General features: G+C 37.7%; 12 protein-coding genes across 12 annotated transcripts; 9 read left to right on the top strand and 3 right to left on the bottom strand.

Annotated features, from left to right (window-relative positions):
• Positions 1–180: 180 nt before the first annotated feature.
• Positions 181–4,494, top strand: RHIMIDRAFT_234596 (P-loop containing nucleoside triphosphate hydrolase protein; the record flags this gene model as incomplete). The annotated part of the gene is made up of 7 exons (XM_023608189.1): positions 181–924; positions 978–1,110; positions 1,186–1,206; positions 1,261–3,580; positions 3,632–4,023; positions 4,073–4,381; positions 4,442–4,494. The coding sequence occupies 7 exons, from the start codon at positions 181–183 to the stop codon at positions 4,492–4,494; spliced, it is 3,972 nt and encodes a 1,323-aa protein (XP_023468944.1).
• Positions 4,495–4,691: 197 nt separating this feature from the next.
• Positions 4,692–5,076, top strand: RHIMIDRAFT_248432 (uncharacterized protein; the record flags this gene model as incomplete). The annotated part of the gene is made up of 2 exons (XM_023610518.1): positions 4,692–4,742; positions 4,789–5,076. The coding sequence occupies 2 exons, from the start codon at positions 4,692–4,694 to the stop codon at positions 5,074–5,076; spliced, it is 339 nt and encodes a 112-aa protein (XP_023468943.1).
• A 352-nt stretch (positions 5,077–5,428) lies between these two features.
• Positions 5,429–6,656, top strand: RHIMIDRAFT_234594 (uncharacterized protein; the record flags this gene model as incomplete). The annotated part of the gene is made up of 6 exons (XM_023608188.1): positions 5,429–5,539; positions 5,589–5,753; positions 5,808–5,923; positions 5,988–6,209; positions 6,263–6,443; positions 6,498–6,656. The coding sequence occupies 6 exons, from the start codon at positions 5,429–5,431 to the stop codon at positions 6,654–6,656; spliced, it is 954 nt and encodes a 317-aa protein (XP_023468942.1).
• Positions 6,657–6,739: 83 nt separating this feature from the next.
• Positions 6,740–7,618, top strand: RHIMIDRAFT_234593 (translation initiation factor eIF3 subunit; the record flags this gene model as incomplete). The annotated part of the gene is made up of 4 exons (XM_023608187.1): positions 6,740–6,752; positions 6,810–7,157; positions 7,221–7,321; positions 7,370–7,618. 4 exons carry the CDS (start codon positions 6,740–6,742, stop codon positions 7,616–7,618), a joined length of 711 nt encoding a protein of 236 aa, XP_023468941.1.
• A 250-nt stretch (positions 7,619–7,868) lies between these two features.
• RHIMIDRAFT_198477 (uncharacterized protein) lies at positions 7,869–8,151 on the top strand (the record flags this gene model as incomplete). Its single annotated transcript, XM_023606291.1, has 2 exons — positions 7,869–8,030; positions 8,095–8,151. The coding sequence occupies 2 exons, from the start codon at positions 7,869–7,871 to the stop codon at positions 8,149–8,151; spliced, it is 219 nt and encodes a 72-aa protein (XP_023468940.1).
• A 406-nt stretch (positions 8,152–8,557) lies between these two features.
• On the bottom strand, positions 8,558–10,026 carry RHIMIDRAFT_86154 (uncharacterized protein). The gene is made up of 4 exons (XM_023615801.1): positions 9,293–10,026; positions 9,109–9,228; positions 8,873–9,062; positions 8,558–8,819 (listed from the first exon to the last, which is right to left on the bottom strand). Exons 1-3 carry the CDS (start codon positions 9,756–9,758, stop codon positions 8,887–8,889), a joined length of 762 nt encoding a protein of 253 aa, XP_023468939.1. The 5' UTR covers positions 9,759–10,026; the 3' UTR covers positions 8,558–8,819; positions 8,873–8,886.
• Positions 10,027–11,160: 1,134 nt separating this feature from the next.
• RHIMIDRAFT_86148 (uncharacterized protein) lies at positions 11,161–12,555 on the top strand. Its single transcript, XM_023615800.1, has 6 exons — positions 11,161–11,190; positions 11,240–11,303; positions 11,358–11,718; positions 11,771–11,872; positions 11,923–12,167; positions 12,222–12,555. Exons 2-6 carry the CDS (start codon positions 11,295–11,297, stop codon positions 12,504–12,506), a joined length of 1,002 nt encoding a protein of 333 aa, XP_023468938.1. The 5' UTR covers positions 11,161–11,190; positions 11,240–11,294; the 3' UTR covers positions 12,507–12,555.
• A 1,348-nt stretch (positions 12,556–13,903) lies between these two features.
• Positions 13,904–14,691, top strand: RHIMIDRAFT_289689 (uncharacterized protein; the record flags this gene model as incomplete). Its single annotated transcript, XM_023613664.1, has 3 exons — positions 13,904–14,107; positions 14,176–14,241; positions 14,266–14,691. The coding sequence occupies 3 exons, from the start codon at positions 13,904–13,906 to the stop codon at positions 14,614–14,616; spliced, it is 621 nt and encodes a 206-aa protein (XP_023468937.1). The 3' UTR covers positions 14,617–14,691.
• Positions 14,692–14,694: 3 nt separating this feature from the next.
• On the bottom strand, positions 14,695–16,310 carry RHIMIDRAFT_271798 (ESCRT-1 complex, Vps28 subunit). Its single transcript, XM_023612277.1, has 5 exons — positions 15,786–16,310; positions 15,718–15,734; positions 15,436–15,666; positions 15,247–15,369; positions 14,695–15,195 (listed from the first exon to the last, which is right to left on the bottom strand). The coding sequence occupies exons 1-5, from the start codon at positions 15,817–15,819 to the stop codon at positions 14,908–14,910; spliced, it is 693 nt and encodes a 230-aa protein (XP_023468936.1). The 5' UTR covers positions 15,820–16,310; the 3' UTR covers positions 14,695–14,907.
• Positions 16,311–16,811: 501 nt separating this feature from the next.
• Positions 16,812–18,427, top strand: RHIMIDRAFT_234587 (BAR-domain-containing protein; the record flags this gene model as incomplete). Its single annotated transcript, XM_023608186.1, has 4 exons — positions 16,812–16,841; positions 16,906–17,158; positions 17,230–17,820; positions 17,868–18,427. The coding sequence occupies 4 exons, from the start codon at positions 16,812–16,814 to the stop codon at positions 18,425–18,427; spliced, it is 1,434 nt and encodes a 477-aa protein (XP_023468935.1).
• A 288-nt stretch (positions 18,428–18,715) lies between these two features.
• RHIMIDRAFT_86088 (uncharacterized protein) lies at positions 18,716–19,839 on the bottom strand. Its single transcript, XM_023615799.1, has one exon. The coding sequence runs from the start codon at positions 19,703–19,705 to the stop codon at positions 19,007–19,009; it is 699 nt and encodes a 232-aa protein (XP_023468934.1). The 5' UTR covers positions 19,706–19,839; the 3' UTR covers positions 18,716–19,006.
• A 658-nt stretch (positions 19,840–20,497) lies between these two features.
• RHIMIDRAFT_86082 (uncharacterized protein) lies at positions 20,498–21,473 on the top strand. The gene is made up of 2 exons (XM_023615798.1): positions 20,498–20,871; positions 20,936–21,473. The coding sequence occupies exon 2, from the start codon at positions 20,939–20,941 to the stop codon at positions 21,422–21,424; it is 486 nt and encodes a 161-aa protein (XP_023468933.1). The 5' UTR covers positions 20,498–20,871; positions 20,936–20,938; the 3' UTR covers positions 21,425–21,473.
• Positions 21,474–25,376: the final 3,903 nt, after the last annotated feature.

Raw genomic sequence — 25,376 nt, 5'->3', positions numbered from 1 at the left:
CTTCCTGGTTTTAGATAGATATTGCATTATCTTTTTTTTGTGTGTATGTGTAGAGTAAAAAGTAGAACTGTAAAATAAATCATCCCTTTAACCACCAATGTCAAACGGAGTTTCTTTTTTAACGTACAAGTACTTCTTCTCTCTTTATCACAACGAAAAAATTTTGTCCTTTTTTTCTGTATGTCAAATAAGAAGAACAGCAAGACAGCGCCTTCTTCAACACCCACGCCATCCAAAAAGTTGACAAACAGCAAAAAGGGTATTGTCAAGCATGGGAATGCGGGCAGCACCAAATCTACCGAGGAATCGGTACAGCGATCGAGTATCTTTGGAGACTGGACAGGCAAGACACCTGTCTCACTCTTGCACGAGCACTGTCAAAAGAGTAACTGGGAGAAGCCCGAGTTTGAGATCAAAAAGAAGAAGAACGGTTACTTGGGAACCGTACAACTGAGTCAGCGTAATAAAAAGACGGCACAGATGCAAACAGTTGCATTCACTCCACCTGATGAGTTGGTGTTACCTTCTGCCGCAGAAGCCAAGCACCTTGCGGCAACCTATGCACTTCATCGAGTCAAATCACACATGCCTTTACAACGAGTTTTGCCTCCAACCCACCGAGATTACTGGAGACAGTTTGAGCAACTCAAGACAGCCAGTAATCAGTGGCAGTACGACCCAGATCCGTTCAATGCTCATCCACCCATGACCGCTCAGAAAAAGTCTCGATCTCTTCCAACCAAGGAACATGCTGCTTCGGCTGTACCTATGCCAACAACCGCCACCACAAACAGTTCCAAGCGACCTTTACTAGATGAAAAACTGCTGAAAGAATGGGAGAACTTACCAACGGTCCATATGAGTCTAGAAAACAGACAGAGGGTCGAAGAGATCATCAAGCGGTCCAAGATAACCTATCAACCTGTAAATAATCCTTATTGTTTGTTATTCATTCAATTGAAAAATAAATTTCATAGTTACCTAGAGAACATACCAAGCAGGAACGTATGCATTTGACAAAGGAGTTGGTTGCCATGGGCTTTCGTCCTGCGCATGTGGACGAAGCGTTGGATTATTCTCCTGATAAGGAAACAGCACTCGATTGGTTATGTAAGTGTGTCTTTGTCGGTGTTCTTTTTATATGCTGACCATGATTTCTACTTTTTTTTTTAAAAAAAAAAAAAGGTTTACATGTGCCTGAAGACGGTAACTATACACAGATTGATTTGATTTGCGGCTTTCTAATTGAAAAATGACTAGATTTACCTGCCAACTTTTTATTATCTACTTATAATCCGACCATGACAACCATCGCACACACGACACAGACCCTCGGCCAGGACTGGCTTTTGAAGCGTATGGCTGCCATAGGATATCCTGAAAGCATATGCAAGGAAGCACTAGAACAGGTCCAAGGTGATGAATCCAAGGCATTGAAACTACTTCAGTGGCGACTTGCACATGAGGACGAAACAATGCCTAGCTTAGACCCAGTCGATCTTGAGGAACTCGAAGCTGTCAGACAAGATGAAGTGATTGCGCTCGAGTCCATTTATGGGTCTCTAAATCAAGAAACAGATAAAGACGGGCGACGGATCTATAGTCTACCTTTCAACGTGAGCGCACCAGAACAACCTGTGTTGCAGGTCATTATTCCCAAAGAGTCAATGTATCCATTCGAACTGCCCTTATTTGTGATCGAATGGCCCAATTTGCCAAGTTATCTGAAACTCTCTCTCTTGCAGGGCCTTATGGCTGAAGCCGAGCTACATTTGGGTATGCCATTTGTGTACATGTGTGTTGAGTGGCTACAAGAACATGCTGATCACATGATTGCTCATCCTCCCAAGTTACGAGACGTGTCTGAACGCCTCTATACCTTAGCTCCAACCACACCGGTCCAGAAAAAGAATAAGTCAAGGAGACAAATACACCAAAAGCCTACGACGTCCTTAGATTCATTGAAAGAACAGCTACTCAACCGACTCGAATCCGAAGCATATGCGCCCATGGCTGAAGTTAGATCCAAACTGCCTGCTCATCAATTCAAGTCGAATGTGATTCACGCTGTTCTAGCGCACCAAGTGACAATTGTGAGTGGTGAGACAGGTTGTGGTAAGACAACACAGGTGCCTCAATTTATCATGGACGAAGAAATCATGCAGGGACGCTATTGCAACATGATCTGTACACAGCCAAGGAAGATTTCAGCCATTGGTGTCGCTGAGCGTGTGGCCGCAGAACGATGTGAGACGATTGGCAAGACAGTAGGTTATGCTATCCGTGGGGAGACCAAATGTTCAGCAGAGACTCGACTGCAGTTTGTCACCACCGGTGTTCTCCTGCGTCGGCTTCAGAGTGACCCCAACTTGGAAGGCGTGAGCCATGTGATGATTGATGAAGTACACGAACGATCGGTCGATAGCGATTTCTTACTCGTTCTTTTGAGAAAAGTACTGCAACGACGAAAGGATCTTAAGGTGGTGCTGATGTCGGCCACCTTGAATCAAGCCCTGTTTTCAGATTATTTTGGAGGCGCGCCCGTGATTGAAATCCCAGGTTTTACACATCCTGTACAAGATTACTTTTTGGAAGACATCTTGAGCATGGTTCATGGACAAGCCAAGACATCACATAACGAGGATGTGATATCGAAACCCGACTGGGCCACTTGGCAAATACCTTACTTGGAGCAAGGATTCAGTGAGTCCACAGTACGGCTACTGTCGCGGTACCGCAACCATCAAAAAATTGATTATGGCCTGGTCGCACGTCTGGTCAAATACATCACTGATCACGAAACGATACAGGACTTCAAGCCGGCCATTCTCATTTTTATGCCAGGTGCTGTCGAAATTAAGACATGTATTGACGCGATTGAAGAAGTCATGCAAGGCACTGAGGCCGAAATTTTACCACTTCATGCTAATCTGTCACCACAAGAACAAACGCGTGTATTTCGACCCGTGCCGAGCCATGTACGAAAGATTGTGGTAGCTACAAACGTAGCAGAAACGTCCATCACGATTGAGGGTGTGGTCTATGTCATTGACAGCGGTCGCGTCAAGGAGACACAATACGAGGCTGCAAGTCATATGGTACATCTTGTTGAGACCTGGGCGTCGCGTGCATCTTGTCGTCAGCGAAGAGGTCGTGCCGGTCGTACAAGGCCAGGTCAATGTTTTAAGCTGTTTACAAGAGAGACTCATGAGCAGAAGATGAGAGCGCAGCAGGTACCTGAGTTGCTGCGGACGCCCCTTGAACAGCTCTGTTTGGTACTCAAGGCAATGGGCCAAGATGATCTCGTGTCTTTTCTCCGCCAAGCGATCGATCCTCCTTCTATGACCGCTTTAGAGAGCGCCATCAAATCGCTGCGGCAAGTTGAGGCCATCGATAAGCAAGACCAGTTAACTGCGCTGGGAAAACACATGGCTGCTATTCCTGCTGATCTAAGAATTAGCAAGATGCTCATCTATGGTTCTGTCTTTGGTTGTTTGGATCCTATATTGACCATTGCCTCGATCATGTCCCTCAAGAGCCCATTCACGTCACCAATGGAAAAGAGAGTCGAGGCGAGAGAGTAAGTTTGTAACACGAGAAACAAACAAAGGAAACTCATTTTGTTTGTTAGGGCAAGGGAAAAGTTCAATTTTGGTAAAAGCGATTGGCTGGCTGATATGAAAGCATATGATAGTTGGTATGAGATCATTCGATCCAAGGGCATGAAGGCTGCCAGAACATTCTGTCAAGAAAACTTCTTGTCATTTTCCACGTTGAGTGAGATACAGAATTTGCGGCGACAATATTTGGAAGCATTGGCGGAGATTGGATTTTATAAAGAGTCAGCACGTTTCAATGACAACGCAGACAATGTGAATCTGGTAAAATCAGTCATCTTTGCGGGCTTAAATCCGAATGTGGTCAAAATAAAGCTGCCAGACACAAAGTACGACAAAGTGCTGAGTGGCACAGTCGAGCGAGAGAAAGAAGCAAGAGAAATAAAGTATTATACAAAAGACGATGGTAAGCATGATATAAGAATATTGGATGTTAGACTAATGATGAAAAATAGGACGTGTCTTTATCCATCCATCATCGCTTTTATTTAGCAACAACAGCTATCAATCGTTATTTTTGACATATTTTTCAAAAATGACAACGAGCAAGATATTTATTCGAGATGGCACAGAAGTGCCCTTATATGGTATACTGTTTTTCGGTGGGTCAATCAAGGTAGATCATCTCGGACGAGGACTTAGAGTAGGAGATGACGGATGGATCAAGTTGAGATCCTGGGCTCGAATTGGAGTCTTGGTGAATCAGCTCAAACGATTACTGTCATTAGAGTTGTATTATAAAATAGAAGACCCTGATAGAGAAGGTAACCATGGTTACGAAAATAAAAATCAAAAGGCAAAGAAACTAACATTGACCATTTTAGTGTCTGTGGCACATGCAATCATTGCACTCATCACAAATGATGGAATGATCTAATTTTAGTAATTTGACAGTAGATTGGATCACTGAATGAGTTATATGTGTGTGACCATTTTACTAGAAAAAAATTTTTAATAAATTCGAGTAAGTTCCTGCCCTTTCTTTTTTTCTTTCCTTTATTTTTATTAAACAACAAAGGCCACCAACTTTTAATCTTTTTTTCTATATCTTTTTTTAATATAAAATCAAGGAAAATGGATCTTAATTGGTGTATTATCTGTGACAATCGTGTAGACGATGTATTGGTAAGTGAATCTGACAGTGACTTGACAAAGTACTTATGTTTACTAGAATGAATCTTCTCTTTACTGTTCTGAATCTTGTAAACTTAAAGATCAAATGACGAGTATCACAAATCAAATCTACCTTAACCAACAACAAAAGAAGCTCACGGTCAAGCCTACGGTCATTCCTGCAAAGACTAAACGACCTGTTGCACCTTCTACTTCTTACCCCTGGGTACCTCTTTACCGTCGTCGCCGAGGTGTTGTTGTCTCTAAACGCTGTCAACCTATTGTTGCAAGTTCGCCTACTACTGTTAATGCTTTGTTCACATACAACCACAAAGTATCTGCTTAAAACATTTAGTACAAAAACAACAAAAAAATCAGCAAAACGTTAAATCCCAAAAAAAGTGAAAAAATCAACAAAACCTCAACAAAAAAACGATATTTTTTTTGAGGCAAGCTTTGGGGAGGATTGTAAATAGCTAATCCCTTTCTCTTTTTTTTTCTCTTTATATATTTATCATTCAACAAATCATTTACATTATATTCATTTTAAAAAAGCCATTTACATACCCACAGCCCGCCATGTTATACACAATTTTACATTATTTATTTCATTGGAAAAAAAAAAATGATTCATTTATTCAATAAATTCTACACTGATTGCACTTTTTTTTTCTTCAACAGAAAAAAAAATAATTATAATGGAAAATACTAGTTTTATTGAAATAACAAACCAATATCGACAACAAAAGAAACATCAAAACATGTTTATATCTAACTGTTCTCTATTTTTAACATTTGAGCATACAACAGTAAATAAAGCATATTGTATTCGATATATATGCTTATCTTCATCTGTAGGAGCAAACGATTCGACTGGCTATTCTTTTTATACTTTATCATCAATATGCAGCATTACCTCTAGAACAGAACCCTTTTTTAGACTTCTTTTTAGACTTGCTTTCACACTCTACTTCAATTGAACAGCATTTTATTTATTGTATATTAGAAGGCACTATTTCCAGTGTAAATAGAAAAAAAAGAAAGACATTTTTCTATAAAGTCTCATTTTATACATAGATTGCTCATTGTTCACCATTTGAGATCTGTAATGAACCAATATTACCTCCGATCAAGAAGGATGTCAAACGGATCAACGCGTTAAGGCAAAAAGTAACAAAACTGATTGACGACCCGTAAGAAAGAAAGAGAGAGAAAAATAAGGTTGAGAAAGAACGGGATAATTCATATATAGTATAGATATACTGTCATTCTAGATGATCGCATTATTGAACTACTCTCTATAGCGTCAAATAGACTATTGGCTTTATCAGAGAATGAAGCATTACGAAAGGAAAACTTATCAAATTATCCATTATCAGATATCATCTTGCCTCATCAATTACCACAATTGATCAATTTAAACCAATTCCTGGCATTTGATATAGTACCACTCTTACTTCAATCTAAAAATAAGGACGAGTAAGTTGATCCAAGGCATATATAACAAGGGGTAACTCACTTCTCAAATAAAGCTATTTAGAGGCAATACTAAGTAGTCCAGTGACCTCACAGTCAATAGAAATAATGCATCATGTCCTTGTTCATCAAAAGGTCAGGCTATCATCAGAATTTATTCACTATTATATATCAAATAGCATACGTTCATGTGACCAACTCGAAGAAGGTTCAAAGCAAGATAAACAGGTCAAGCAGGTAACTCCCACTATTACACACACTTTGTCATTGCTACTCACTATGACACAATAGGTAGCTAGATTTACTCAGTCTTTATTAGAACAGGATATTATACACATGGCAGATTATTTTGTTGAAGTTCAAGCCTTTTGTGTATCTTTTATGAGAATAAAAGGTGTAGCCCAACTATTCCGCTTAGCTTCCAATGAAGCTAGACAGTGGAATACATGAATTTCTATTGGCTCATTTTATAAATCAAGTCACTTCTTTTTTTTTCTATACACAAAACATTTTTTTTTAATAAAGAAATTGCAATGAGTGATTGGGGTAATGTTATTGTAAACAAGTATAGTAAGGCACGTCATTAAACCGTGTTTATTATAGAGGAAGACGCCGAAATTGAAGTTCAAATCGCCATTCCCAAAAAGAACAAATGGGATGATGAAGACGTTGAAGACGACGTCAAGGACTCTTGGGAAGACTTGGACGAAGAAAAGAAAGAAGAACCCAAGAAAGTAACAGCCCCTGTAAAGAAAAAGGTCCCATTAAAACAAAAGATTGCTGAAAAGCAAGCTAAAGAAGAGCAAAAGAAGAAGGAGTTGGAAGCTAAAAAATTAGCAGAAGAAGAGGAGGCTGAAGAAGACGACTATGCCCGCAAGCAACGTATGCGTCAGTTGGAATTAGAGGCTGATATGATGAGTGCTACTGAATTATTCTCGGGTGTTTCGATCGGTAAAAGCTCTATTCTCATTCAATATATCATTTGAGCTCTAATTCATGTTTTGAAACAAATAGAGGATATGAAAGGAAAGCCTATTGAGGAATGGAAGCCAAAGAATCGTGTTGAGTTAGATACTTTCCGTAAACGCGTTGTAGAGATTATTTCTGCTAATTCTGTAAGTTGTATATGGATTGTTATATACAAGGTATTTATGTCTTTATAGAAATCCATCAACTATGGCTGGATGATTGATGAATTACTACATGACATCGCTGTTCCTTTGAAAGATACTGAAGTTAGAAAAGTGGCTACCACTTTAACCAATATTGCTAATGAAAAACAAAAGCAAGCAAAGGAAGCTACCAAGAAAGGAAAGGGTAAGGCTAAACCACAGTTGGTTGCTGCTGGAAAGAGTGGTGCTGTAGATGATACTTATAATGACTATGACGATGATTATGATGACTTTATGTAAAAAAAAGATCAAGATGCTATTCCATATATACATACAATATACAATAAAAAAAAACAAGGAAATCTTAAACAATAACGTGTACACCTCTTTCTCCCATCTCTAAAAGCCCTTAATAAGAATGGCCCTTCACTGTGATATTTTCAGCGCATATTGGCTTGGCCAATCAGAATTAAGTGACTTTTAAAGAACTTTTTTTTTTTCTGTCTTTGAGCCTAAGTGACAGCGGGACCCCTTCCTTCACATTTTCAACATGAAGTTAAAGCAACTTAAAGTTAGACCAAAAAAGATATTGGAAGCTAGCCCTTGTATTGTTGAAATGGGTGCCTTGTTTGAATGTTGGGCTACTGCTGGTGTTAATGATGGCCGTTGTACAGCTGCTGCCCAATCATTAACCAATTGCATGCAAAAACCTGTAAGAATAGTAAAATACAATCATTACAAGATGTTTACTCTTGTTTTTATCTTAGGTAACCAAGAAGAAGCATACCAATACAATCAACTATCACTTGGCCAGATTAAGCAAACAATTATAAGCAATTGTACAGTGTACCATATCCTAATAGAAATAAATCATTCACAAACAACAAAAGAACCAGGCCCCCATTTATATATCTTTATACAGCTTATCATCTTTTTTTTTATTTATATGTGTGCGTATATGTGAATGAAGAAAGAGAAGAAAAGAGATAGAAAGAGAGAAAAGGAGATATGTATTTAAGTGTGTTTGAATGTTGAAGTGTTGTAGGTGAGTATAAGTGAGTTTATGCTATACATTTAGTAGTATGAGATATGTATATATTAAAGAAAAAGACAATATTTATTGTCTCCATGCTGCGTTTAATTGCATTAAAGAGAGCACAGCGTCCATTGGATATTCAGGCTTCTTTTCTTCATGACTTGATCCTTCCTTTTTATCTCGTACTTCTTTCTTTTCTTCAGACGGAGCAGCTAAAGCATTCTCTGATTTAGAGGCGCCCTCAGCTGATTCATCCTTTATCTGTGATAACTCTGTACTAGATTCCATTTTATGTTCTTTCTCTGTGTTTGATGTCACTTCATTGGATTCAGCAGGGCTACCAGAGCCTACTGATGCAGGCTTGTTTTCATTCGTATCATTGCTGCTATTATCGTTATCATTATTATTGTTGTCGTTTGATTCTGGTTGAGCTGTATTGCTACTCTGAATGCCATTTGTAAGTGCCTGTTATAATAGGATATGAATGCTTGAACTATGACATATATTTGTCTACTTACCAGCATACTATTATTCAGTTGCTCCAGCAGTTGACGCTGTAAGTCAGCAGGGAAATCCAAGAGTTTTGAAGCTGTAGCGTTATCGATTTGGGGTAAAGGAGAATAATATGCAGACAGCTGGGGTGCTGCACCAGGGAGCATATCATTAGTTGTTGTCGCTGGTGATCCTGTACTAGTAGGTGAGGGAACACTGAGGACATTGTTAACAATGTGCTTTCTTCGTTCTTTTTCCATACGCTTCAAACGACGTTTTTCAAATTCTTCTTTAATCCATCGTTGTTTTTCTTCGCTATCTGCTAAACCATACAATTTATTTGCCCGTTTGTTCACACGGCATCGTAAATCATTGTCTTTGTCTATGATGAAAAAAAAAAAAAAAAGTTATTATCAAGACGATCTATAATCTATCAATCAACTTACTTCTTTCTTCATTATGAATTCGCCATTTTTTCTTTCGTTCTCTGTTTGAAGCACGTATACTTTCCTTTTTTGCAATATCCATTTCGCTTAGTGGCTGGTGTGTACGTTGTTGTTTCCTGGGCCTAGTATTAGGATCCTGCTGTTGTTCAAGCTGCTGCTGTTGGTTTAAATCATATCTCTGTTGTTGTTGTTGTTGTTGTTGAGGATCACTAGCATTTGCAGCAGCAGCGGCGGCAGCAGCAGCAGCAGCAATGAATCCAGGCGGCATGTTATGACTATTCACAGCTGCTAGCACCGCTTCATGAAGCTGCTCTAAGGAATGGAATGCGGGAGATTGACTAGTATTGTTACCATTACTACTAGTCACAGCCATAGTACTGCTGTTGTTTTCCGTTGAAGAGGTGGCAGTCTCATTGTTGGAAGTCACAGTGGGTGTTCCTTCGCTTTTCATAGGCGTGTTTTCCATTATTTAAGGTACTTGAAATAAAAAGCGGAAAAAAAATATTGTTTGTTATCAACTAGTAAATATAAAAGATAAAGAATTGCTGTCTTTTGCAGGAAAGAAAGAAGAAAGGTTTATGAAGAGAAAAAACCCTATTTGTGTTCTTTTGGAAAAAGGGAAAGGAAGAAAAAAATCTTTTGGGCTTGCAAAAAAAAGAGAACCTTATCCAATCATTTTCAACAAACATTATGACGTAGTTGATTTTGGATGTGCCGAGACGGAGACTGTCCGGAAATACCCCGACAAGGCCTGAATTTTCCTTAATGCAAAAATGAAAGCTAGAACGACAGACCGTATATTAAAAACAAACACAAGTGCTTGACTTTATAAAGTATTATAAAGACGGTACTAAAATGAGACGTAAACAGGAAAATTAAAGAAGATACAAGGAAAAATAGTATATCGTCTTAAAAGCGAGCCAAAGCATTTAGTCAATACCAACTCAGTCTATTGCATATTTAAACTGGAAGGTATAGAGACATACTATTAAACCCATGATAGTTAGGAAAAGAGATAAAAAATAGACTAGGGCTACTCAGTAGAGTAGTAACTCTTGATAGAGCTTAGACACTAAAAAATTCCTTCAAAAAATGATCATTAGAAATACTCAATAAAGCAATCTAATTGAACCAAGCGTCACTCAATATAAAACAATAGAACGTACTACTATATAAGCTACATTCTGAGAAGCAAATAGTACACAATGTTACACTGTAACAGTGAATCTGTATAAAAACTGAATATGAAAACGAAAAATACAAAAATCTCTTTTCCAGCATATAAAGATGTGTACTCTTCTTATTCTTAGTGTGCTTTTGATCCATCTGTGCTGTTTTTCAAAAGTAGACTCTATAACTCTGACTGGCCGTATATACCCAGGTATGTACTTATAAAAGACATTAGTAACTAGGCACGAACTGTTCCTTTGTAGTGTGTGCATACCTCAATAATCAGATATATTGCTATGGTGGAAACCAAACGCCAATTGTCAATTTTCTTATTGATCCAGGGCTTCACGCTCTGAATTTAAGCAAGACACAGCGGCTTGACCAACTGGATTGGGAGCCTATCAAAGTAGAAAACAACTTTGTTCCAGAAAAAAGGTTCCAGACACAATTTGCAGTACTCTCCAACGGAACTCAGCTATTACTCGAAGGTGGCAGACATGAAGTTCGCTTTGAAAACACTATAGTTAATGATACAATCATATACGATGCTCTAGAAAACATTTGGAAGTCTGTTTCAAACAATTCACAGCTCATAGAAACAGACGCTGCGTAAGATATTCAAATAACAAAGACACCAGGAACTAATAGTGCCATAGAGACAATGGGGTTACGATCAATTTACCATCATCTACTGGAGATAATGTCCTTTTTTTTAGAGGACCAAAGAAGTAAGTGGCTGCAAATGCACGTCCTTCTTGCTGACATTGTATTGAATAGCTCAAAGAACGCTACTTCTTGTTCTAAAGGCTCTAGCTTGACAGAATACAATACTATGTCTAATGTAGATTTATAAGCATGTTCATTATGCATCATTAATTGACTTGCTAAACACTAGACTTGGGGTAACTTCACCCTGAATACAAATATACCAACCGACGCCATTTCTATTGGGTCGTCAGCTACTCTGGATCAAAAATCTGGCATTGTCTACTTCTTTGGAGGAACTCATGTTGACAGCTCATGCAATAACAACGTCTATTTGAATTTTACAGCAGGGTATACACTTGATACTAAAAATGGAATATGGTCGCAGAACAATTATACATCAAGTAACGGGAAATTTCCTTCCCCAAGAGCTCAGTTCACTACTGTACTTGGTACGAATAGTGATTTTTTAGTTAATTCAATTTATAACTCTTTAATAGCACCAAACTCACGGCATATTATTTTATATGGTGGACAAAATGACAATGAAGGTATAATATAGTCTCTGGATACATACAATAGACTATGCTGACTCCCTTATAGTTGTCTCAGATTATCTTTATACACTCAATCTTGATAACAACACCTGGACACATGTCAATTTAGATACAACTGGCCAGGTCCTCACAAGGTCATATCATTCAGGTGCGCTAACTTAATGCATTATCATTCTTCTTGAACTTATGGATATGTAGCTGTTCTTGTGAATACAACGCTTTTTATTCTTTTTGGATACCAGACAAAAGGGTCACTAGCTGCTGGTTCCATTGCGCTTGATGTATCTGACGTGACAAATATACAGTTACTGAATCAATATCCTCCTTGTATTGAGAATATTACCACGCAACAACAGCCAAGTACTACACCTCAGCCTCTTCTGCCACCAAAAAGCTTAACTGTTGGAGCAAAAGCTGGTATAGCTATTGGTGTCATCATTGGAGTAAGTATAACAAAGAAATCAAAAGGTTTCCATTCATGGAATTGGCGCTTGTAGACAACGGTGATTTTTGGTGTATGTTTCTTATTATACCGTAAAAGAGCGAAAAGGCTGGATCAATCAGCTTATCAAGCTCAAAAGGAAGAAGATACAAAAGATCCTGATGCTTTAGATTGGGACAAGATTGAAAATGAACATCTTGAACTTAAAAGGCCTCCGGCATTAAACCAGCCTAGGCCTACCTCTAGTCTGGTACGATTTACACCGGACGCTGATCTTAATAGCACGTACACCATCCATAAGGCAGAAGACATATCACAGACACCAGATGCGCGTCTCTAATTTCTTTGTAGACACATATTACAAATGAATCCAGTGATAAGAAATGCACAATAGACTCTGTCAACTATAGATTGTATACGTAATATAAATAACGTTCTTAACAAGAATAAAATATCATATAACCTCATTATCAAATCAAGTAGCTTAGTATCAACGATGAAGGTTAACCTAATTTAAGGAAAAAGCCCTTTGTTGACAGCCATATGCATATAAGCAAAGGCGCGCTTTTGAAACTCATGATCCAATAGAAAGCCGTCTTGATTGTCATCGGAACGGATTAGCCAACGAAATGCCATAATTTGAATAACCAACCGTCCACGCTTTAGAGTATTTCTGACCTACCTCTTTTTTTTTTTTTCTTTATAGATACTCCTTGCTTTTTCTCTCCCTGTGAGGATACTTTGGTCATAGCTTTGGTCATAGCTTTGTTCCATCCTTTAGAGGACTGGACACACTCTTTGTTCACACTGTAACCCTAGTACGGTCTCGTTGGTGATTCAAGTGACTTGCAGATTTCTGGGCTGGCTACACTTGTGTGATTAACCGCTTTGCCCGTTATCTGTGAACAGAGAAATGCTCTCTAAGTGTGGCTACTCAAATAAATGATTATGCTATTACTAGGCGGTATCGAACCAAAAGCTATTTTGGGTAGTTTGCTGAGTCAAGACCATCTTCTGAGCTTGCGGGACCACCGGTAGACGAGGTTGGGGCCTATCGATAGCTACCTGTTGGCAGTCTGTCAATCCAGACTTGTCTGGGGCTGTTCAGCTTGTACTTTCTAGATTTTTCAAATGTATAAGTTCGGTCTTGATACATCAACCCTTTTTATAAGGTATATACACCATTGACATTCAGTGTATACCTTTCCTTTTTTGGGATCAGATGTACTTTTACCTTCCCGTGGTTGATCCTGCTAATCAAGACTTTATTGGCTTGAGAACTAAAAGGAGTACGTTTTTATTATAAATAAATGTAAATGAAAAAAAAGTTGAATAAATGACGCGCATTATTTTATTTAATACGACGTAAAATGCTGTGGTGTTTTCCTGTCCTTGATATTATTACAAGTATATTTATTATCACTGACAAGAGTGGACGTTTTGTTGGCTGGTTTAATAGAAAAAGTAGTGTGTGAAAGCTAAAATTTCAAGTGTTTTATACGTAATGCATTAACGTTATTCTAAGAATCAAGCTCTGTTCAGTGTTACACTTGTAGTGCAAACAGCTAAACCTCAATAATAACAAATGGACGCAAGTCAATTTGAGAAGTGACACCAGCGGTCTCCAAAAGGCCTATCACTCAGGTATGTCTGTCTTTCAGTAACTCTTGTTAAACATATTTACTCGGTATATTTTTAGCCGCTATAGTGAATACTATATTTTTCATTCTTTTCGAAATGAATGGAGACACTGTTTTGTCCGCAACTATGCTTGCCTATGATGTAACCGATGCATCAAATATATATCAACTTAATTACTATTCTTCTGGTGCAATCAACATAAACATTACTCTAGGTCTAGCGCCTTACACACCATATTCTAACACTGAATCTTTATCAGCAGAAGCAAAGGCTGGTATAGCTGTTGGATCAATTGTGGGCGTAAGTCTATTATTTTTTATTTTTTTTTAAAAAAAAGAGTATTCTTTTACTCATCTTTCTCTCTTCAGACAGTAGCAATCTTTAGTGCACGATCTCTTCTTTATCGCAAAAAGTCAAAAGAGCATATGCAGCCAGTAATTCAGGATCCTGATGAGTAGGTAATGGATGAAAAGAAGGAATTGAGCTGGAACAATATCGAACGCCAATACTTTGAACTCGTCGCGCCTTCTACAACAGCAGTAGCAGAACCTCTTTATAGGAATTCTGCAGATCAACAAGTGCTGTCTTCCTATGCTAATCCAGGCAGCACATACAATATTTCTAAATCAATAGAGAAATTGCAAACATCCAATGTATTAGCAATCAGTATGACGGAGAGTTTAGCGCAGACGTTAAACGGATCAGTTACTCACAAAGAGCAAGATATCTTGCAAAAGTCGAATGTTCAGGCTACCCACATAGAGGGAGATTCGTCACAGACGCCTGATGCTGTAACAAAACAACCTTAGATTTAGAGACTAATAGAAGAGTTGATGGCTTACAGTAGACAAGCGTGGTGTACATGACTATGAGCACGCTTTTTTTGTCCTGTATTAAAATCTTTTTAATAGTCTATTGGTCCTATTTGCCTTTTTGTTTATTTATTTTTACTAGAGCTTAAAGAAAGCAATAGAAGTTAAGGAAGCACGTTTTAAAGGTAGGATTATATATAGATCCTGTAATAGAGGTGAATATATACATCAGCTAAAAAAGTTAATAAAAATGTAAAATATATACTGAAAAAAAAGGGTTGTTTATTATTACTGTGGTATAGTATCCTTGTGTTCTCCACTGAGTAACCTGTAAAACTCTGTATGTGATTGCTCCATTTCAAAGAGCATCTGTCTTGCTTGTTCCTCTGTAATCTCATCACTTGCTTTCATTGAATGTAAGGTGATCAACCATTGTCGAATCCTTTGTTTTCCTTCAAAATCAGCAGGCAATGTCGGTACTTTATTTAACGATTGGATCAAGTCTGCAAGGATAGGGTGAAGTTCATCCACCGCATATCGGTTTAATCGTAATGTATCCATAAGTGTAATAAAATGCTAATAACTGGTTATAACCATGTAGTGTTTTGTTTCTAATAATCTGCTTACCTGAACACTCTCTGCAATGTATTTCGCAGACTTACCCATATCGTTCTTATTATCGCCAATGGCATGTTCATAGGTTGCAGGTACACCAATCTTGAACCTATTGAGTGCTGCAGGACAACTTAACTTTTATATTTCTCCAGATCCATCAGTTACGCTTTCCAATAAACAAGTTTATGCACAAACAGTTACCTTGTAGTCGTTCATAAAGCTTTCAAGGTCTGTTACTGAGTCTGATAGAAAATTGAGGGTTGTCTTATATTTTGCGATAAGGTTGGTGCACTGTGGAGTGTATTCTTCTGGTGTAATAGAGTCTCTGACAAACGCTTTTTCCAAATGTTCCATCAAGACAATGATGGAGTAAAGGTCAGCCATGTTGTCATATTTATCTCTTTCTTTATTGTTTGTAAATAAACGAACTTCCTACAGATGCGACTTTTTAGTCCTATAGTCTCTTCTTTCTTTAAGACATACTTCGTCAACATTGATGCCTAATGTACAGTGAATATAGTCTAATTACACAGTATGGTTTACTTGATTACCTTGAAAATAGCTTGGATTAGACGAGACTTCCATAATTTAAAGAGAAAATGCCCACAACAACCTCTCAGCCAGTCATGAGTTGTTATTAGACGGCACCATTAAAACTCCACATCGAGCTTGATAAGAGTGTGTTCCTACAGTCTTTCTGGAAAGTAAAGTCGCACCACGACACTTTTTCTGTTTTCCATCACTTCCTATTGCTATTTATACCCAAGTTTACCCAATATAGATTATACTTATGCAGTCTATTACGTAAATAGGCTATATTAAAAAAAGGACAGGAAACCATGGCAATAAAGCACTCTGATAAAAAAAAGTATATACGCAAGTAGCCTTTCCCTTTGAATAAAGAAGAGCTTTGCATGTAAAGTCTACTTTTCCGAACGCGTATCAGTTTATTAGGTTTTCCCATTACTAAAGCCTGTAAGGATCCAGTCATAAACTACTTCTTTTAATAGTATCTAAGCTTTTGTATAAAAAGGGAGCACGTAAACTTCTTGTTCAGTAGTCCTTTTTCAAAATAGGTCATCTGTAATAAAGAGTAAGTCATCTACATCTTGTATGTATTAGTTTTGGCGTATTTACTAGATGTAATGATACTTATTGCATTTGTGGCCAGGTATATACCTTACATATGTATTTGCTATAGGAAAAGGTTTTAGTATTACTTTTATTATCGAACGCCTGGTACTTCTTCTGTTTGATAAATATAGAACGTCTTGGTGATTTTTCTGTTACTGTTACACTCCTCTTTTTTGAGTATCTCTTGCAAACCAATAACAAATGCATTTTATGGGAGCTGTTAGATGTCATCTAGCAACAGGTAGACATAACAGCAGAGCATCTTCTAACATCTAATTGATCTATCACATATTCTTTTATTCTTTTATATTCTTAAATGAACTATTTACCAGCTAATTAACTTAAATTTCTTCCTTTACCACGTGTAACCCAATTAAAGGGTCCAGACGTTATTTTGTTGTTTTTGATCCCCCTTTTTCTCTTATTTTTCTTTTTCGTATAAAATGATTAAAAATATTGGTAAACTAAAGCAGGTAAAGCATACAAAGAAAAAAAGACAAAAGGGAGCTTCAACTAAGTACGTACACATATACACAGTGGACAGGTGAAAAACTGGGATCAGCTAAGATCACCTTGCAGACTGAAGACTTTCAACGACTTGAAGTAGAAACAGATAGAAAGAGGATAGCCTTTGAGAAGGTGCATGCAGCAGCCAATATTATGCAGACACAGCTAGCCAAACGTAAGCCATCACCTGAAGACAATTATAAGTCAAAGAGACTGCCTGGTGACATCTTGGGTGTGTGTTGGGCTAACTATGGTAACGAGTTTAATGGCGATGCATCATTAGGTATGTGTGTATTTAAGAAAGGGGGGAGGATGAGAGATGTAAAAGATGAAAAACTCATACGCATATCATAGGTGTCGCCTTGAATAATTTTGGCCATGCTCAGAGTAAATTGGCAGAGTGTCAGGACGACTTTGCCAGCTCAATGAAGTATGATTACTTGGAGAAGTTGGAAGAAGGCATGAATCAGTTTAAAGAGTATCAAGCACTTCGTAAAAAGCTTGAATCACGTCGATTGGATTACGACGCTAAATTGGCTCGTTTACAAAAATCGAAAAAGGAAAAACCGGAGCTTGAACAGGAGATGCAAGCAGCCAAATTAAAGTACGAAGAAACAGAGTACGACGTTATACAAAAGCTGGCGTCGCTACAAGAATTTGAAGACGAGCATTGCATTGCCCTTGAGCACTTGCTGGACTTGCAGATACAGTATCTTAGTCGTTCATTAGAGATTGTGCAACAAGTAAAATCAAATTGGGGAAAAGGAACACCTTCGGTTGTGCACGCTAGTAAAACAAAGATGACAGCTGTCTCTCGTATGGATCTGAGTAGACAAGCCAGTACAGATCATTTGTCACCCAGGCTAGTTCCTTCCAGCACGGTCCGAAAACTATCTCAGGATGACGGTATCCGTCAACCGCCGCCAGTACTACCTCGCAAACGATGTAAGTTACAGATCATAGAGTCATAATATTTATTAATGATGCTGTAGCACAATCTTCACCACCCAAGAGAAAGGCGCTCTATGACTTTACAGCAAACAGTCCTGATGAACTCTCGTTCAAGTCAAACGACATTATTCAAGTAGTAGAGGAGGTTGACGAAGGTTGGTGGCTAGGAGAGCTGGACGGTCGACGGGGCATTTTCCCGGTCAATTACACAGAGGCGGTGACAAACCCGCCCATTCCTGCCAGACCTCCCTTGACATCGTCCTCATCTTCACGCAGCCAAATATTTGTGGATGAGCCCGAAACATTAGCTGAATCACCTTTTACTGACAATTATCGTCGTCCTCAACAATCACCTGCGGCTTCACCTACCCCTCACCGTATTGCACCACCTCCGCCTGCTTCTCGTACGCCGCCTGTCATGCAAACATCCAGAAGCAACACGACCATTCGAACTACACCCAATACACCTCAATTTAAAGTTACCAGCGACTACTTTGGATCTGCCCCTTCTGCTTCGGTTTGTGGCGAATGTGGATGTAATGAGTTTGCAGCCAATGTATTTAAAAAGGGACATTGTAACAACTGCTTCCATAAACATTAAAAAAGAGAGATATCTGTATAATAAAACCGATTTCTGCTGCTGCTTGTATGTAGTATTGCTAGCGATCTTTGTAAATTATGTGCTTGCAAGTCTGTTTATATCTAAGGGGATATCTCTGAAGGATCGATAGTATATGTTTAATATATCAATTTATTATAGTAACAATTAAGTCTGTTGTCTATAATCAGCATCGTTGTTCCATACAGGAATATTAAATATATGTGGATAGTCAGTTTGCAGACTTATTCATAATCTAGTCTCTTTGTTTATGCTTGTCTAATCTATATTTCAAATAGTTCAAAAACATTTTTTACCTTCTCAATTTAGGTTAAAAGCCTCTATGAACTTGATCATACATATTGTGACAATAGATGATCTCTATTAGTGCCCGCTGACTTGGACAAAAATTTCCTTAATTGGTTCCAGCGAGACTGTGATACCCTGACTCAATCTTTTATAGCGTATCTCTTTTACTGTTTTCTTTTTCTGATGCCCAAAAAGGCTTTTAGCCTCTTGTATTTTTATTGATCTGACCCGGACAAAGCTATAGATTTGCTAATAAGCACCCATTGCGGCCATTCAATTTTTAATAAAATAATGTTTAAATGTATTACTATGACTACTGCTATTGCTGCTATTGTTGCAGCGATATGATGATAACCGAGATACCGGTCGATAATGATCTATGCTACTGCGTGAACGCATGAAAGAAGGCCTCCTGTCCTTATATAGTCGGTTATATCGTTGTTGATGCTGTTGTTGTTGTTGCTGTTGATGATGCTGTGGTAGATGATGATGTTGCTGTTGTAGTGGTTGTGGCGGTTGCGGTTGATGCTGTAGTTGCTGTAGTTGCTGTTGCTGCTGCTGCTGTTGTTGTTGTTGTTGTTGTTGTTGTTGTTGTTGTTGCTGTTGCTGTTGCTGTTGCTGTTTGGACAATAAATCCTTCATTGTCTGAAACAACTTGTGTTTTTCTTCCTGAAGTTGCTTTATTCTCTGACGAATTGCTTCTGTATCCAGTGATGGCTCTTTAGTACAAGGAGACAAGGGAGGAGAAGACATTGGTCCTTTAGAAGATAAGTCGATAAGTGCGTCCATCACTTGGTCTGTCGACAGTTTGTCACTTTCATAAGCTTCAATAGGAGGAGAAGGTAAACCATTATCTAGGCATATCTGTTGCTTTTTCTCGTTACGTTGTTTAATACGTTGAGCGATAGAAGTACGTATGGCACGAATATTGGTTGGAGGTTGAAATTCAAAACTGTTTTGCTCGATTGACATGAGTTAGGAAGACAGTGACAATAGTGACAGCGATAGTAGGAATAAAGAAAAGAAAAGAAAAGAAAAAAGAAATAAAGGAAAAAACTTTTTGTTACTTTAAATACCCTTCTTCACATTTATAGAAAAAAAGAAATTATGTGGGAAGACACAGACAAAAGCGTCATTTAAGGCTCCTCTCTGCACTTTGTGCCGGAAAAACTTATTGCGTACTAGTCTGGAATAGTACAACCAGGATAACGGAGTTTTAACTTCGATGCGACTTAATGATTGGTAGGAGTCTACTTAAAACAGTTAGGGTTGGATAGAAATATAGTTAGACTCCGCCACGGATTCAGCCTTTGGGAGTTATTCCATTTTAATTGCCCGGATAGCTTTCACCTTTTCTTCAATTCCTTCATTTCGAAATTAAGAGACTACAAATATATGCAACTGTATCTTTAACGATTGGAAAAATACGCGCTCTTCAGAGTGCGAATGACGTAAAGAACAATTATAGTATAAATTGTATAACATAAATCTCCTCCTTTAACTAATAAAGAGAAGGGAGTGTTTATTTCGTAACTATTAAAAAAACGTTTTTTACTCTGCTCTTGTTTCCATATTTCACAGCTCTCACTAACGGTTTTCGTGTTGCTTTTTTAAACAGGGAAAAAAGGTCATCATATTTTGTCAGTGAGCCTTGTCTGTGCACATTGAACACCAGAAATACTATGAAGACAAATAATGCAAAATTAATTATAAATGATTACACAATCATCTTGTCTTACAATAAGTAAATCACTTGATTCAGTTTCCACTTGAAATAAGCATCCATTCTTTCTCTTTGAATATTTTATAGCAAATAATTAGCTCAGGGCAAACCCCATTTCATTGTACTTAATGAGCCTTGAACTGTATCAAGTATTTGTTACCAACAATGCCATTAGTGCTTGTAGCATTCAAAATGTATGATTTTCTGCGATGATAACGATTGACGACTGCCATTACGGCGATAAAAACAGCATTAGGAAGAAGAACAAAGAAATGCAGGAAGCTTAGAAAATTTTTCCTTGAACAGTTGCAAAAGGAAACAATTGATCAGCGGGAATTAGTACTCCCTAACGATGATAATGAATGATCAACAGTCTAAAATGATGATGACTTAATTACTTTTATATCGGCTTTATGTAAAAAGAAAAAGTATATACATGGAGAATATGGACAATATCATACTGAAATGACCTTTTGTAGGTGATGGAAAAGGTATTAGTATATGTTAGCTTCTTTATTTTAGTTTGTACTTGTCATGATACAAAACTGTCTGATATTCTACTGATAAAGCTATCAATGATCCCAATAGAGCAACTGCTAAATCAACATCTCACCAAGCGTTTGAAGCACTCTTTCTTATTGTCATTCGTTGTCACCATTATATTTCATATTTTCTCCTGCTTCATCCACCAGACGCTAACACTATTTTCGACAACAGAGTTACGCTACATAGTGTACAGAATACAACTCAACTATGAGAATCCTTTCTTACAGCAAATGATCAATTATTTGGCAGCCCTTCACACTCATCAAAGTCTCAAGCTTCCAACATTAACCATCTACAGATATTCCTTTTGTACCACTGATCAGCAAAGCACCAAACGTTCCGAGACATACGCGACCTTCATTAAAGTGCCCAAAGACAAAATTATTTTGCCACAAGGAGATCATCCAAGAGAACTTCGGTGAAGGCCTTACACTTGACTGTCATGGCTCCAAAAAAAAAAAATGCCAAGGGCCCCGCGTTACCAAGACGATCACAATTCATCCGCATCCAAATCCTTTCCTCTGCCTTGTCAAGGTATATAAAGCTCACGTCTATTGCATCGCTTCGGACAAGTGCTACATGGCTCATCCGGGCCTTCCCTGCCTTCTTAGTTGACCACTTATAGTCGATTGAGCCCGAATGCAACTCACAGTATATTCAACATATAATGAAGCATGTAGGCACTCCTGTTCCCAAGAGCACAGCTTTAGGTGCTACACTGAATATGCAGTCAGATATTTCAGTAGACCACGTACTAGATAAATTATGGATCCTGGTATAATACAGAGTGAGTCAGAGGGTTTTTGCCATTACCATACAGAAAAGGTTGGATAACTTGCTTGAATTGTAACCTTTCTATATTGATGCCATAAGGTGAATCATTAGATGTAGGAAGATCTGTACCACAACCATCGGCTGGTTTGTGTGCAGCGTTTCTTAATAGAATAGGCTCATTTGTATCACTGTCGCTTCAAGAAATCCCTCCACAATACTTTCTTTTTCTAAAGAAATATTTACTGCCCTTTTTTTTAATAGATGAACAACAGTTTATTTGTCACACATCTCTTTGATCGGTTCCTTTAGTCGCACTCTCTCAAAACTATTGATTTAGCTAAATCCCATTAGTCTCAGCTGGTTAAATACTTGCACCCCTTTGAACATGCCCACTTTAGGATGATATGCCAAAATACAATACGGAGCGTAAAAGCTAGTAAGAAAGCCGTATGTCCTAGATCGCCTTGACTATATCAGTGCTTTTACTATAGAGCAGATAGCTATTTAACAGATGTAAAAATAGAGCAAGTATTATTCTAGGACGTTTAGACCATGCCACAATCATTAATGACATCGAATATACTATCCTCAATAATTCAAAGAATGGTTTTGACTGATGGGGCTCTAAGCGTCTCTCTTTTTACTTTAAAACCTTTGGTAAGCCATTAAACACGCTTTTTGCATCAACAAATAGCGTTTTCATTTATGCAGCGTCCATTAGTTTGAGTTCATGTGCTGTTCTGCTTCCAGTGCTACGTAATACAATCAATACTTCTTCTTTTTTTAACTATTACATTTCTTTCTTAAAACCAGCCAGCCTACTTGCTCACTCTCTTTTTTTCTTTTTGTTAGTATAAAGACATATACCTGCTCCTCTTTAACTAGTTCCTTTGATTCAATTTATGCAAGTAGACTAATTCTTTGTTTTTATTGGTTAAAATTAATGGGGTCAGTTTCAAAACAAAGGAGCTTTGAGTAAGCTTCATAACTAAACTCTACTTTGACGATTTATGGGTAGCACAGACTATAGAAAGAGGGCTCTCATTGCTTCGCATGAATCCTCTATTATCTTGTGAACACAGAGTTGTCAACAGGATCTACGGAATGGTATTTCAAAGCAGATGTAAGCTTGGGACAATAAAAGCAATATATAATCGACTTTGGCAAACAAAACCTCGTTTAAACATTGACTGAACAGCGGTGTCTATACTATAGATGAACAGATTCAGCTGTGATGTTGCAATGAGAGGATCGAAGGATCAGTATAGAGAGATCTCCTCCCTGAGAGTAGAGATAACTCTAGGAATGGTGTTGATATTTGATAAAATAGAAGCGTTCGCCAACATAAGCTAATTTAGTAGAGCCTGCAGTATTACTTTTTGAGATAATTGTACTGATCCAGCACTTGTATCAACAGTTGGTCTTGGGGAGGAGCACACACAAATCGTGTAGTATCAGCAGTTTAGGGTTTATAAATAAAAGGGCTTGCAATCAATTTGCGCTTCTTTCTTTCACTATTTTTGTCATATGTGTCGCAACTGCCGCTTTCTCCTTCACCATGTTTATTCACGAAGTGAGTAGCTGCAGGGCCTGACAGGTGATCAGGTTTTTGGTCTGCTAATGTCTTGTTCGGTTGTAAAATCAATCCATGTAGTCAAAGCAGACTAAGGCCTGAGATAAATATAAATATATAGCACAAGCCAAAACAGCTCTTAACTCTTTGACTTTTCTCATCTCACAGATTCTGTCACGCTCACTTCGCCAGTGAGATTGATGTCGCTGCTTTCTTCTTTTACTACGGAGTTAAGTACAAAATACTCCATAGTAGGCTCCAAGGTTGCCTCATCAAGCCAAACAGGGCAAATAACCAGGATACTGCTTATGTAAGTAACAAATATCTAAAGATTGTAAACTAAAAATACTAATACAGTTCGTAAACACAGGACTTATCAGTCGTCTAACGGCGTCTGGGCGGCCAACGCACGGGCTCTGTCTTGGCCCTTCTCCTAGTTTGCTCAAAAGAGCAATAGAAGAGCTGGAGGAGGAAGGTGACAACCTTTGAGTCGCTCTCTGTAATGAATTGTATTCTTCAGCGAAGGAAGGAGGAGAGGAATAGAATCGGACAGGAACTAAGATGCTGAATGATACAACTATTGGAAGGACAAAAGAGGATAGTGTTAAGGGCTTGCAAGATAATCTAGAGGAGATAGGGCTTACAGAGACAAGAACGAGACAAGGAACAGATAGGAGAGGATAAGAATAGACTGGGAAGATCTAAGAACAGAAGTTATACTGTGATAATTGACTACAGTTTTTTTTAGATAAAGATGAATGGGTATTTACGAAAGTTAGGAATGCAATATATTAAAAGAATCAGCTTGAATTATCGAGCTCTTAATTAAAGGATGCTCAGGGACGTCAATATTATGCATGAGTTCATATCTAATCGTGACATTCTCCCTTTCTCTGCCTCTACCTTTTGTTTTTTTAATAAAATTCTGATTTCGAATGAGAGAACATTGCATCCAGGCAAATAAGATAGTAATGACTAATATTACTTTGAGAAGGCTATTGACGAAATGGATCTTGATGAAAGCTCTATATTCGCTATGTTACGAAAAATGAAATGCCTAGAGTTTATAGCTGGTTGTTCTAATTCAAATCCTTATCTTTTGAAATGTGTTAGATTTCAGCCCACAAAATCACTCCTTCAGTAAAAATAGGCATAGGCGTAGTATTTGTAGCTGATGAAGTGTAATTTGATGCAGTATATGAATATATAAAAAATACTATCATAATCGAGGTTTGGGTTTTACTGATGAACTTCAATATTTAAAACTCTAAATTTGAGAGTAGAACAACTGTGTGTCGGAACACAAGATTGAATATTGTGTACTCTTCAGAAGCGTGTGAGTTTGCGCTTGGACCAAGTGTCTTTCAACTGATAAATGCCATTCTTATCTCCTTCACGGTCAGAAAGAATATCGTTTTTATAGTGTTTAATATGAGGCCTCTTTGTCTGCTTAATGATAACAATAAAGTATGTGATATTAAATGCGTCTAAAAATAAAACAATTTTTATTTTTTGCTTATACACTTTCTTTCTTTTTTTTCTCCTTTTTAAATACAAATATGATTTTGATAAAGAAGTGGATAAAGAACCATCTAAAGAAACGAAAAAGAAAGACAAAATCAGTCAGATTCACGACCAATAAAGATATTTACTATACACATAGTAGTATAGAATATGATAGATCGTCTATGTTATCATTTGAAGACATGAAAGAAGGGGAAAGTTTAAAGATGGATTCATTGTTAACGCTGGACGATAATGATGAATTTGATAAACAAGTGATTCGAAATACTAGATTAAACAAGAAACAAGGCCATCATAGCATTGCTGTCTTGGTTAATTACAGGGCCAATATTTAAAATATTCAAGAAAAAGAGACTGAATATATTATGGAAGAACGTTCTTTGGTTATTTTCTTTTTCTTTTTTCTTTTTGCTAGGTATTTTTATGAGTTCAATAGAACTGAACTCAAGAGCATCAATGTTCGTATTGGTTACTCGCTTTGAGTATCTCCTAGCATCTATTTC

This window comes from Rhizopus microsporus (assembly GCF_002708625.1).
Source record: "Rhizopus microsporus ATCC 52813 unplaced genomic scaffold scaffold_3, whole genome shotgun sequence".
NCBI lineage: Eukaryota > Fungi > Mucoromycota > Mucoromycetes > Mucorales > Rhizopodaceae > Rhizopus > Rhizopus microsporus.
This window is presented reverse-complemented; position numbering and strand designations above follow the sequence as displayed.

What these genes read in the sequence shown, in the direction of transcription:
- RHIMIDRAFT_86154 (XM_023615801.1), bottom strand. Translation starts at nt 9,758, where the DNA reads ATGGAAAACACGCCTATGAAAAGCGAAGGAACACCCACTGTGACTTCC. An exon ending in AATTCATAATGAAGAAAGAA is followed by an intron (nt 9,229 to 9,292) that starts GTAAGTTGATTG and finishes TTTTCATCATAG; the next exon opens with ACAAAGACAATGATTTACGA. An exon ending in TGAAAAACGTCGTTTGAAGC is followed by an intron (nt 9,063 to 9,108) that starts GTATGGAAAAAG and finishes CAATGTCCTCAG; the next exon opens with TGTTCCCTCACCTACTAGTA.
- RHIMIDRAFT_86148 (XM_023615800.1), top strand. An exon ending in TGGACAAAATGACAATGAAG is followed by an intron (nt 11,719 to 11,770) that starts GTATAATATAGT and finishes ACTCCCTTATAG; the next exon opens with TTGTCTCAGATTATCTTTAT. An exon ending in CTATTGGTGTCATCATTGGA is followed by an intron (nt 12,168 to 12,221) that starts GTAAGTATAACA and finishes TGGCGCTTGTAG; the next exon opens with ACAACGGTGATTTTTGGTGT.
- RHIMIDRAFT_271798 (XM_023612277.1), bottom strand. Translation starts at nt 15,819, where the DNA reads ATGGAAGTCTCGTCTAATCCAAGCTATTTTCAAG. An exon ending in GCTTTATGAACGACTACAAG is followed by an intron (nt 15,370 to 15,435) that starts GTAACTGTTTGT and finishes GAAATATAAAAG; the next exon opens with TTAAGTTGTCCTGCAGCACT. An exon ending in ACATTGCAGAGAGTGTTCAG is followed by an intron (nt 15,196 to 15,246) that starts GTAAGCAGATTA and finishes ACCAGTTATTAG; the next exon opens with CATTTTATTACACTTATGGA.
- RHIMIDRAFT_86088 (XM_023615799.1), bottom strand. Translation starts at nt 19,705, where the DNA reads ATGTCAATCGAGCAAAACAGTTTTGAATTTCAACCTCCAACCAATATT.
- RHIMIDRAFT_86082 (XM_023615798.1), top strand. Translation starts at nt 20,939, where the DNA reads ATGGAAAAGGTATTAGTATATGTTAGCTTCTTTATTTTAGTTTGTACT.